This window comes from Pimephales promelas, chromosome 19 (genome assembly GCF_988280905.1).
Source record: "Pimephales promelas chromosome 19, fPimPro1.hap1.1, whole genome shotgun sequence".
Classification (NCBI taxonomy): Eukaryota; Metazoa; Chordata; class Actinopteri; order Cypriniformes; family Leuciscidae; genus Pimephales; species Pimephales promelas.
This window is the reverse complement of record NC_142787.1, coordinates 14,010,084-14,023,072: the sequence shown is the minus strand read 5'-3', so window position 1 is coordinate 14,023,072 and position 12,989 is coordinate 14,010,084. Positions and strand designations below refer to the sequence as shown.

The 12,989-nt window shown below is 37.6% G+C and overlaps 2 protein-coding genes across 2 annotated transcripts; both read left to right on the top strand.

Annotated features, from left to right (window-relative positions):
• Nucleotides 1–334: 334 nt before the first annotated feature.
• rpl28 (ribosomal protein L28) lies at nt 335–2,616 on the top strand. Its single transcript, XM_039657449.2, has 4 exons — nt 335–426; nt 1,684–1,807; nt 2,109–2,227; nt 2,471–2,616. The coding sequence occupies exons 1-4, from the start codon at nt 343–345 to the stop codon at nt 2,558–2,560; spliced, it is 417 nt and encodes a 138-aa protein (XP_039513383.2). The 5' UTR covers nt 335–342; the 3' UTR covers nt 2,561–2,616.
• Nucleotides 2,617–4,134: 1,518 nt separating this feature from the next.
• LOC148970771 (uncharacterized) lies at nt 4,135–6,415 on the top strand. Its single transcript, XM_089123609.1, has 3 exons — nt 4,135–4,459; nt 5,056–5,121; nt 5,861–6,415. Exons 1-3 carry the CDS (start codon nt 4,264–4,266, stop codon nt 6,001–6,003), a joined length of 405 nt encoding a protein of 134 aa, XP_088979735.1. The 5' UTR covers nt 4,135–4,263; the 3' UTR covers nt 6,004–6,415.
• The last annotated feature ends 6,574 nt before the right edge of the window (nt 6,416–12,989 follow it).

Below are 12,989 nucleotides of genomic sequence, written 5' to 3'. Positions count from 1 at the left end.
GCCTGCAGTGAGTGAGACAAGCACCACACCGCTAAACATGTTAATGTCAGCATCGACTGATAACAAAAAAAAAATAAAAAAAAATCTCTCTCATATTGAACGTTACCTGTGTTAAGTATCCTGTTGTTGCTGTTTTGCAGCTCTGTAGCTTCATTAAAAGGTTGAGTTTTGATAGTATTAAAGACGCAAATTGTGTTTCTGTATAATAATGTATTTGTGTGCGTGTATGTATTATTTCTAAATGATCGTTTTATTATAGGATGTTGGGTTACGTGGTTTTGTAGATGTCTAATTGTAGACTGTTTCTTCTCATTTGTTGCCTTGTTTCATTCAGGAGTCACTATGGCATCGTCCCACCTGCAGTGGATGGTCATCAGGAACACCTCCAGTTTCCTTATCAAGAGGAACAAACAGACGTACAGCACTGTAAGCCACTGCAGTTCAGCTACACACTGCTGATGTGACTGGCATTTTGGGATTATTAAACATAAAATGAAAATTTTGTCATTAATTACTCATCCTCATGTTGTTCCGAACCCTTAAATATCAATCTCTAATATGTGTTCACAAGAGCAGCCAATACCTACGTGTTGTTGACAAGATCAGATGTTGCGTGAACGTGCATTGGAGATAAATATTTTGAAAATATAGTGATAATTTGTTTTTTTTTGCGTGAGTAAAGCTTTCACATCCCTTCATAAAATTGAGGTGATTTCTTTACTTCCTTTCTGGGGGAAATCTCTCAGATTAACGTAGACTCACTGCATTCTGGACATCACGGTATTCCGGACACTAGACCGTTTTCCACAAATTCTATAAATAAATACTTCACGGTCTGGGCATCTATATAGATGCCAAGACCGTGAAGTATTTATATATATATATATAGATGTCATCTTTGCCTCATCCTCTTTTGCTTCTGACCAACCCAGCTTATAGTTGTTAAAATGTATGCATTATATATTAGAAATGACTCCTCATACTTCCCGAAACACAGTGAGTAGAAATTTTCAGCCGTTCGAAACACCGCGAGTCAATGTTACATTAAAATGATCTTCATTTTATGTTCTGAAGATTAACGAAAGTCTTAAGTGTTTGGAACAACATGTGTGTAAATGATGACAATTTAAAGTGACCTAACCATTTAATGGGTTTAGTTTTCACACTATTAAGCTGATATTGTTTGTGTTCTAATGCAGAACACAAACAATATTCTGCAATAATGCAGAAATACTGATTTGAGAATGGATGCAGGCTTAGAGATTAGTTTAGTTAAGAAAAGTAGTTTGTTTCCGTCCCATCCTTTCATATGTAGTTGTTATCTAGTCTGATTTTGCTTTAGGAGTTTCCATTTCTAAAATGTCTTAATATTTCCTTGTGCTGCTGTGATCCAGCATACCAAATGAACATGAGTAGGAAAACTGACAGTTTTGACTGCGTAAACGGAAGTGTAATTTACTGGCCTGACACGATATTTTTTTAATATCTTAGGAATGAGGAATGCCGTAACCTGGCTATCTTATAATTTGTGTAATTTTACTATCTTATCCAGTTTAATTATTGGCATTTGTGTCTCTTCTGCTGTCCGAACACTTCTATAGTTGTCCTGCTGAACATTTCCAGTGTTTTTTGTTATACATTTATAATTCTTCTAATCTTGTATATTCTTTCTCTCATGGTCAGGAACCAAATAACCTAAAAGCCAGGAATTCGTTCCGCTTCAATGGTCTCATTCATAAGAAGACTGTTGGCATCGAGCCGGCTGCTGATGGCAAAGGTGTGGTCGTCGTCCTGAAGAAACGTGCAGGTGAGTGAGGCTCTGCTAGTTTTTTGACAAGCTGATGGACAACGGTGACTTTTTTTTTTTTTTTTTCAAGAATCCAACTTTTAAATCCCCAGAAAATATGAGGTTGCTTATTAGAATCGTTCAGATGCTAGTTGTTTGTATGACGCAGTAGTTGCATAAGACATTTGTTTTGGGATTAGATTCTATTGGTCTCAATGTAATGTGATTTATCTCTGGAATAAACCATTCATCTGCGCTGAATCATCTTTTTACACATCCGCTGGTGTTCTTTTACTAAGCTTATAGGTTGCATGTGTTTCAGGTCAGCGTAAACCTGCCACCTCATACGAGAAGATCACCATCAACAAGAACTCTCGCGCCACCCTCGCCAGCGTGAGGAACATCATCCGCAAAAATAAATACAGGAGAGACCTGCGCATGGTGAGTTTACACGGCTACACAAAGGCATGAAGGATTTATCATGAGTTTACTTTAGTCATTTGTTATGGGACACAATTTCCCTCTGGGAAATAGGTTTGAACTTTTAGTTTGGCGTTTGTGTAATGCAGAAGAGCTCTACAGCGCCACAGTAGATGAATCTGCATGAGTTCAAAACATACTGCTAGTATGGAATGAATGCACTTCAGCTGTGCAGGAGACTGATGTTCTGTCTCTGTCCTCCAGGCGGCTGTGAGACGCGTGAGCGCCATCCTGAGGAGTCAGAAACCTGTAGTGGTGAAGAAGAAGCGCGCCAGGGCTCCCAAGAGTTCATAAATAGTTGCGTTTATAGCTTCTGACTTAATAAAATGCTTTTGGTCAAACTTCCTTTACCTGCAGGTCTCATTTTTAATTGGTTTACCCTCACAAAACATTAAAGTCACTGAGTTTAACCTTTGAACTTCACTGTACTTATGAAGCAAGTTTGAATAGAAGAGAAACTTTTCCTGAAGAGAAAAAGCGGTTTGAAGTTTTCCTAGTCTATGGGATTGGATTAAAAGCAGATTGTTTAAGGGATTATCAGGATTTTCCCATTAAATCAACACTCAATTTCAAGGTAATTAAGCATTAAGCCACTGTTTTTCTGACTACCATTACTTTTTTTCTTTTTTTTTTTTAATAGTATTTAATGGTAGTGCTATCCACTAAACATTGCTGCTGTAAAATGTTTATCCATATATTGCTGTGCCTCTCTTTACATGAAGGTGTGTATGGACAAATTTTAAGTATAATAGATGCACATGCATCTGAGATGTCCTATGAGTGGCCTTGTTATTCATTTTGGCTCTCCCAAGTCTGAAAGCCAGTCAACAGAAAACTCGGGTCACCCAAAATTGCCATGTAAATGTAATGTAAAAAAACATTTACATGTCATTATAAACTTTTTGTTTGTTATTCACTTGAATCACCCTTTGGGTAAAATCAAGCTTTTAATGTTTGTCTCTGGTTAGTTTTTATTTAAATGCTTTAACGAAGATTTATAATATAATCTGTAATATATATATAATATTTATAATAAAAACTCATTATAATATGCACAACTGTTATCCCCAGCATTGGGCGTTCCCATTAAGTCTTCAATGCGACACACGCCCATAAAAACCAAGCGTTTTTGAGCTAGGCTCAAAACTAGGGTAGAAAATAACCTATTACTTATTTATTTTGATGTTTTTTTTGTTTTTTTTTTGTAAAAACCAAGCGAACGTCATAAGTTGACCTCAGACAACAATATAAAAAAAAATTAAAAAGCCAGTTCATGACCCCTTTACAAATCTTTGCTGCAGCTCTCATATCTCATTTGATTGGAATAGCAAATGAGTGGTGTTATTTATATACTAAGTATCTATTAACATTGAATAAACATTTACTTTCAGATTTTTATATTTTAGTTTGTTTTAATTGTGTGTTTTTGTCATTTTAATTATTTATTTTTAATTATTTTACATGTCTACAGCCTTGTAGTTTTATAAGGAAACATTTCCAAAAATGTCTGTTTTACTTTCAGTTTATCAATTTCATATCGTTTGCATTTTATTTTGTTTGTCTTAATTTAGTTTAGCCCACTCTAAACAGTTTGTAATCATTTTAGTTAACTATAACAACACTTGTGAGCTTTTTTGGTCATTGAGAATGAGTTAATGGTTTTTGGTCATAAACTCTTGCTAAACCGTAAACCCACACACAGCCTGTGGTTCTCGCTGGTTTTATGTGCTAATACTGCAGTGCAGCTGGAGTGTTTTATCGTGTTTCATCAGGATAATCTATGAGCGCGTTCATGAGTTCACTCAATGATTGAATTGATCAGGATAAAGTAGAGCTCTCTCTCTCTCTCTCTCTCTCTCACTCTGTCTGTTTCACAGAATTAGACTGCCAGATGAGTGATGAGTGTGTGTGAGCAGCCAGCAAAAGTTCTACGGCGAGTGTGTGACAAAAGATGTCGTTGTGAGGACAGCAGGTGTGTGTGAGAGTGCGTATTGAGGATGCGTCGCTCGCGGGCTCTGCGCTGTGTGTGTGTTTGTGTGTGTGTGCTGCTGCTGGCCGTGTGTACTCGAGCGTTTGAGCTTCAGGACACCATCCACGCACTGATCGAGGAGAACATCCACCTCCACGACCAGCTGGAGAACCTGACCAGAGCCCTGAGGGAGCTGAGGCAGCTCCTGTTCCAGCACAGCGACGGTGGCTACCCTTCAACCCTGCATTTATCATCTGTTTCACTGACAGGGTTTAGGAGGCCTTAGTTCAATTAAGTAGCATTTAGACGTGCCTTGGGGGGGGAAAAAACATTACTGGTGATCATCTTGAGACAAAACAATGACACTGACATATTATAAGATTTATCAGTGCAAGTTGCTTTCAGTTAAAACAGCTCAAACATGTATTTAAATTTGGGACTATAGTTTAAGCCTTGTATGTTAACCCTTCATTTAGCACAATGAAAATATTGGATCTTTTTTTCTGTCAGATTTGTGTAAATGTTAAAAGTTCACTCAAAAATTGTATCATTACTTACCCTCATATTGTTCCTAACCTGTATGAATGCCTGTCTTCTGCTGAACTCAAAATAAGATATTTTGAAGAATATGAGTTGAAGGAAGAGGTGTTGGACAATAGGAGTTGAAGATACAGGTTTGGAACAACTGAAGGGTGAGTAAATGATGAAAAAAATATATAATTTTGGGGTAAACTATCCCTTAAGTTCAGCAATGTGAAATTTTGCTAATCTTTTTTTTTTTTTTTTTTTTTTTGCTGGATGACGATGTGTTTTACCTCAGATCACTCTCATGATCATGAACATGACGAGGAACTTCAGCATCTCTGGGAGGAATGGTCACAACACAGTGAGTTTCTCACTCATTCGTGTCCTGAAATACTTTTAATAACCTGCATGTAAATAAACGAAAAAATGTTTTTGCCCCCATTTTGCTCCAAGCTGACATGCGCATATCGACTGATTGTGTAATGACGGAAACAGGACACTACTCATCAATAATGGTGCATATATGGGTGGGAATTATTGATTTACAGATAAGAAAGGACAGTGGTTTTCAAAAAATGAAGGCTAAAGACCCCTAAATAATAGCTTGAGACTCAGATATACAGACAGACTCATACAAAAGTTTGGGGTCACAAAGATTTTTCTGAAAGAAATTAATAGGCTACTGTTTCAGCAAGGATGCATTAAATGGATCAAAAAGTACAGAAAGTACATTTATAACGTTAACGAAGATTTAGATGTTAAATAAATGCTGTTATTTTGGGCTTTCTATTCTATTTCTTTCTTATTTCCACAAAAATATGAAGCAGTTCAACTGTTCTCAAGAAACATAAATGTCATCATATCAGAGTGATTTCTGAAGGATCATGTGTTGTCTACATTGTTGTCACAGAAAAACTCAGATAGGCTATATGCGATGAGGTTGTTTGACCCAAATTTGTGTAAAAAATTGTATACAAGTCTAATACATCCCTGTTATCAATTATTAGTGTTATTTTAGTATTATTTATATATTTAGAAAGTTTAATTAGTATGTTAAATTAGTGTTTTGTCAGTTTTGCAGTAATGTGTGTGTGTTGCAGGCGTTACACCTGAGACACACCTGCTTTTGGAGCGCGCTCTGTGTGGACATGATCTCCATGGCTCCGCCCCCTCCAGTTCAGGACACACCCCCTTTATCTTTATCAATTTCATCATTCTTGCACACTTTCTTGCACATGTGTGAGTTTTATGGTGCGTATGTGAGTGTCTTAAACTACATTTGACATCATTCAGAGAAGGTAAATCTCAATTTAGTTCAGTATTTGTCAATCTTGGTGAATTGATTGAAAATAGGATTGAAAATAGAAATATATTGCACTTTCAACAGACCCATGGCCACCAAAGCTCTTTACATATTACCTCACATTCACCCATTCATACACTCATACACCGACGGTGATAATCAAACTATTATGAGAGAAAAAAAAAACAGAGTTTATCAGGCGTGGTTTATTTTCAATTGATATCCAAGACAATTCAGAACAGCACTAAACCAATTCTACATGTGATGACTGTTTTTCACCCTAGATTCTAACATTCTATTCTTGCCAAATAATGTACTTTAGAAAAAAAAAACAATAAACTTGAAAATGTAATGTGCTTGTGTCATTGTACTGTATTTGTTCTAACTTAAAATATTCCAGTAAAGTGGAACGCCATCAGGTTAAAACCTACTAATAATGATAGTTGTTTAAAGGACATCAAGATGTTTTCTTTAATGCAACTCATTTTTAACTCTTCGAAGCACTAAAATTGTGTTTTTTAAAGTGTTTCTACTGCATTAATTTTCATCTGTATTAAAACCTGAACAATGAACAGCAATTACTGTAAATCAAGATTAAAATGCTAAATAAAGATTTGTATTTAAATAACCTTTTGGTAATGTTGCCTGTTTTTAATAAATGAACAGAAATGATCACTTGTTGTGAAAGCTTTTTCTTGTCAAGTTCCATGATCAAATTTTATTTTAGTACACTGTCTTAAATTAAGTACAATCAACATGGATGATTAAGTCATTTAAACTTAAATGACAGTAAACGGACTTAATTTTTAATTAGTTGAATCGTGCAACATCAAAAGGATGAAAATGGCTTATTTTAATAAGTAAAGCAATGTAAAGCTAATGTTGTCATAACTTGATCTGTTTTTAAAGGGGTGGAAAAATGCCATTTTCACAAGATGTAAAATAAATATCTGAAGTCCCCAGAGTGTTTGTGTGAGATGCACACTGAGTGACTTTCTTTTGCATGTGAAAAGATGGATGCTAAAGTTTGAGCTGACTCACAAACGTTCTCTTATACAACAACTCTTCCTCTTTTCAACATGTAATGATTGTCCCAGGGGTTGGGTTTATGTACATTTTTAGGATTCGTTATGTCACTAATTAGGCTGCTTCATTAAAAACGTGACATTTAGACGTTTTGTTTCGGCGTGGATCGAGGCAAATGAATCCTTTTCACCTTGAAAATAATAAATGTTTTTTTTTTTTTTTTTTTGCATTTTAAACAATAGACAATTTCTCAGTAATCGTCAATAAAACAAAATCCCATTTTTCTCGGTTTAATCAAAACCAATTGGTCGTTATGGTAAGTTTAAAAGTTTCACGTTTGAGGGAGTGAAACCATGACATCTAAACATTTTCCAAAGTTTTCCTAACGTGATTAGTCTTGTCTGCTGGAGAAATGTTGTTTTGGCCAATTTGTTTGATATAAACACAACAATTTAACGTAAGCAAGAATGGGATTTGAACCCAGGTCTTTTTGATTTAAGCCCAACGCTTTATCAACTGAGCCACTGAGTCTGTTGACTTCAAGGGTTTATTGGATGGTTTTTATTTGTTGGAAAAATAAATATAGAAATATAATTTGACATAAGAGGGCAGTATAGCCCTATTTATGGTGTTGAGTTTAAACTATCACAGTTAAACCGTGACATCTACACGTTTTCCAAAGTGGACCAACGTGATTATTTCACGTCTTGTCGTGATACCGGGTTGTGCACTGAAGTAACAGGAGTTTCTTCCCGTTGCTAAGCAACGGAACTTGGTCGAGTATTTAAAAGGTTATGGTTAACCATAGACATATACACTAGACCTCACCTGGGGGTTGTAAGCATGCGTCAAAACCGCCGCCATCTTGGAACAGGGGTCTTGTCATAGGAAGTAGCTAGGTAACGCTGCTATCTCTGCCTTTACTTCGAATTCATTGATGGTGGCAGACTTTTGTGCAGCGTATGAAGTTCAAGGATGAAATCTGAACAAGGAAGAATGTTTAAAAAAAAAAAAATTCTTTCTGGAATCAATGATAAATACATGTCTGACCGTTGGAACAAACCAAAAAAACAAGAAAAATCGCATTCATGATGATTTATGGTGATTTTATTTGCGTTAGACCTGTGTCTACTACATTGACGCTGATGCATTAAAGTGGAGGGGCTCCCCTGTTTCAAGATGGCGGCTCTATTGACCTTATTCAGAGCAGCGCCATGACAGGTATGAAAGTGAGGCTGTGAGGGATAGACTTACCATGTTTCCAGTGGCATCCGCTGTAAAAAGCTGAATAAAGCGGCTGGATTACTTACAATTTTCCACAGCTTACATTATCGGGATTTTTTTGTCAACTGACATTTCTTGGAAAGATATTTTTCCAGTGTTTCATGAGCAGAACAATCCGAAAACACATTAAATAACAGTATACAGCCCATTGAAGAGATGCAAGTCTATCCCTCACAGCCTCGCTTTCATTCTCATTAAAAATCAAAGATGGCGCTGCCGTGAATAAGGCGTATTGACGCATTCGTTCCAATGAACTGCCGTATCCAAGGTGAGGTCTAGTGTATATGTCTATGATGGTTAACAAGGTTAACGCGGCTTAACGTCGATGTAATACGTTGTTTTAGCGTACCTTTTGCTCAAACGAGGAGCTGGGGGACACCGGAGAAATAGACATTTTACTCATTAGGCTGCTTCATTAAAAACGTGACATTTAGACGTTTTCTTCGGCGTGGTTGAAATTTTGAATTTCCATATCTCAGCTCTGGAAGGGTCTAGAGCCTCCATTTTTGCACTCAGGTTTAAGTCTCATGGCCCTCTATCAGAACATTGGAGAAACTTAATTTCTCGCCCAAAAAAAAAAAACAAAAAACGAAAGGGGTAACACTGTGGTTTTTTATTTTGGGTCGAAATTTTTAATTTCCATATCTCAGCTCTGGAAGGGTCTAGAGCCTCCATTTTTGCACTCAGGTCTAAGTCTCATGGCCCTCTATCAGAATCCAGAGTTTTGAGAAGATTGGAGAAACTTAATTTTTCGCCCGAAAAAAAAAAATACGAAAGGGGTAAAACTGTCGTGTTTTTTTTTTTCGGGTCGAAATTTTGAATTTCCATATCTCAGCTCTGGAAGGGTCTAGAACCTCCATTTTTGCACTCAGGTCTAAGTCTCATGGCCCTCTATCAGAATCCAGAGTTTTGAGAAGATTGGAGAAACTTAATTTCTCGCCCCCCCCCAAAAAAAACGAAAGGGGTAACACTGTCGTTTTTTTTTCGGGTCGAAATTTTGAATTTCCATATCTCAGCTCTGGAAGGGTCTAGAACCTTCATTTTTCCACTCAGTTCTAAGTCTCACGACCCTCTATCAGAATCCAGAGTTTTGAGAAGATTGGAGAAACTTAATTTCTCGCCCAAAAAAAAAAACGAAAGCGAAACACTGTCGTTTTTTTTTTTCGGGTCGAAATTTTGAATTTCCATATCTCAGCTCTGGAAGGGTCTAGAGCCTCCATTTTTGCACTCAGGTCTAAGTCTCATGGCCCTCTATCAGAATCCAGAGTTTTGAGAAGATTGGAGAAACTTAATTTCTCGCCCCCCCCCCAAAAAAAGAAAGGGGTAACACTGTCGTTTTTTTTCGGGTCGAAATTTTGAATTTCCATATCTCAGCTCTGGAAGGGTCTAGAACCTTCATTTTTCCACTCAGTTCTAAGTCTCACGACCCTCTATCAGAATCCAGAGTTTTGAGAAGATTGGAGAAACTTAATTTCTCGCCCAAAAAAAAAAACGAAAGCGAAACACTGTCGTTTTTTTTTTCGGGTCGAAATTTTGAATTTCCATATCTCAGCTCTGGAAGGGTCTAGAGCCTCCATTTTTGCACTCAGGTCTAAGTCTCATGGCCCTCTATCAGAATCCAGAGTTTTGAGAAGATTTGAGAAACTTAATTTCTCGCCCGAAAAAAAAAAAACGAAAGGGGTAACACTGTCGTTTTTTTTTTTCGGGTCGAAATTTTTAATTTCCATATCTCAGCTCTGGAAGGGTCTAGAGCCTCCATTTTTGCACTCAGGTCTAAGTCTCATGGCCCTCTATCAGAATCCAGAGTTTTGAGAAGATTGGAGAAACTTAATTTCTCGCCCCCCCCCCCCCCCCCCCCCCCCCAAAAAAACGAAAGGGGTAACACTGTCGTTTTTTTTTTTCGGGTCGAAATTTTGAATTTCCATATCTCAGTTCTGGAAGGGTCTAGAGCCTCCATTTTTGCACTCAGGTCTAAGTCTCATGGCCCTCTATCAGAATCCAGAGTTTTGAGAAGATTTGAGAAACTTAATTTCTCGCCCAAAAAAAAAAAACGAAAGGGGTAACACTGTCGTTTTTTTTTTCGGGTCTAAATTTTGAATTTCCATATCTCTGCTCTGGAAGGGTCTAGAACCTCCATTTTTGCACTCAGTTCTAAGTCTCACGACCCTCTATCAGAATCCAGAGTTTTGAGAAGATTGGAGAAACTTAATTTCTCGCCCCCAAAAAAAAAAAAACGAAAGGGGTAACACTGTCGGGTTTTTTTCGGGTCGAAATTTTGAATTTCCATATCTCAGCTCTGGAAGGGTCTAGAACCTCCATTTTTGCACTCAGGTCTAAGTCTCATGGCCCTCTAACAGAATCCAGAGTTTTGAGAAGATTGGAGAAACTTAATTTCTCGCCCAAAAAAAAAAAACGAAAGGGGTAACACTGTCGTTTTTTTTTTTCGGGTCGAAATTTTGAATTTCCATATCTCAGCTCTGGAAGGGTCTAGAGCCTCCATTTTTGCACTCAGGTCTAAGTCTCATGGCCCTCTATTAGAATCCAGAGTTTTGAGAAGATTGGAGAAACTTAATTTCTCGCCCAAAAAAAAAAAAACGAAAGGGGTAACACTGTCGTTTTTTTTTCGGGTCGAAATTTTGAATTTCCATATCTCAGCTCTGGAAGGGTCTAGAAACTCCATTTTTGCACTCAGTTCTAAGTCTCGCGACCCTCTATCAGAATCCAGAGTTTTGAGAAGATTGGAGAAACTTAATTTCTCGCCCAAAAAAAAAAAAAAACGAAAGGGGTAACACTGTCGTTTTTTTTCGGGTCGAAATTTTGAATTTCCATATCTCAGCTCTGGAAGGGTCTAGACCCTCCATTTTTGCACTCAGTTCAAAGTCTCGTGGCCCTCTATCAGAATCCAGAGTTTTGAGAAGATTGGAGAAACTTAATTTCTTGCCCAAAAAACAAAAACAAAAGGGGTAACACTGTCGTTTTTTTTTCGGGTCGAAATTTTGAATTTCCATATCTCAGCTCTGGAAGGGTCTAGAACCTCCATTTTTCCACTCAGTTCTAAGTCTCGCGACCCTCTATCAGAATCCAGAGTTTTGAGAAAATTGGAGAAACTTAATTTCTCGCCCGAGAAAAAAAAACGAAAGGGGTAACATTGTCGTTTTTTTTTTCGGGTCGAAATTTTGAATTTCCATATCTCAGCTCTGGAAGGGTCTAGAGCCTCCATTTTTGCACTCAGGTCTAAGTCTCATGGCCCTCTATCAGAATCCAGAGTTTTGAAAAGATTGGAGAAACTTAATTTCTCGCCCGAAAAAAAAAACGAAAGGGGTAACACTGTCGTTTTTTTTTTTCCCGGGTCCAAATGTTGAATTTCCATATCTCAGCTCTGGAAGGGTCTAGAGCCTCCATTTTTGCACTCAGGTCTAAGAAGATTGGAGAAACGTATTTTCTCGCCCAAAAAAAAAATGAAAGGGGTAACACTGTCGTTTTTTTTTTTTTCGGGTCGAAATTTTGAATTTCCATATCTCAGCTCTGGAAGGGTCTAGAACCTCCATTTTTGAACTCAGTTCTAAGGCTTGTGGCCCTCTATCAGAATCCAGAGTTTTGAGAAGATTGGAGAAACTTAATTTCTCGCCCCAAAAAAAAAAACGAAAGGGGTAACACTGTCGTTTTTTTTTCGGGTCGAAAAATTGAATTTCCATATCTCAGCTCTGGAAGGGCCTAGAACCTCCATTTTTCCACTCAGTTCTAAGTCTCACGACCCTCTATCAGAATCCAGAGTTTTGAGAAGATTGGAGAAACTTAATTTCTCGCCCCCCCCCCCCCCCCCCAAAAAAAAACGAAAGGGGTAACACTGTCGTTTTTTTTTTTTCGGGTCGAAATTTTGAATTTCCATATCTCAGCTCTGGAAGGGTCTAGAACCTCAATTTTTCCACTCAGTTCTAAGTCTCACGACCCTCTATCAGAATCCAGAGTTTTGAGAAGATTGGAGAAACTTAATTTCTCGCCCGAAAAAAAAAAAACGAAAGGGGTAACACTGTCGTTTTTTTTCGGGTCGAAATTTTGAATTTCCATATCTCAGCTCTGGAAGGGTCTAGACCCTCCATTTTTGCACTCAGTTCAAAGTCTCGTGGCCCTCTATCAGAATCCAGAGTTTTGAGAAGATTGGAGAAACTTAATTTCTTGCCCAAAAAACAAAAACAAAAGGGGTAACACTGTCGTTTTTTTTTCGGGTCGAAATTTTGAATTTCCATATCTCAGCTCTGGAAGGGTCTAGAACCTCCATTTTTCCACTCAGTTCTAAGTCTCGCGACCCTCTATCAGAATCCAGAGTTTTGAGAAAATTGGAGAAACTTAATTTCTCGCCCGAGAAAAAAAAACGAAAGGGGTAACATTGTCGTTTTTTTTTTCGGGTCGAAATTTTGAATTTCCATATCTCAGCTCTGGAAGGGTCTAGAGCCTCCATTTTTGCACTCAGGTCTAAGTCTCATGGCCCTCTATCAGAATCCAGAGTTTTGAAAAGATTGGAGAAACTTAATTTCTCGCCCGAAAAAAAAAACGAAAGGGGTAACACTGTCGTTTTTTTTTTTCCCGGGTCCAAATGTTGAATTTCCATATCTCAG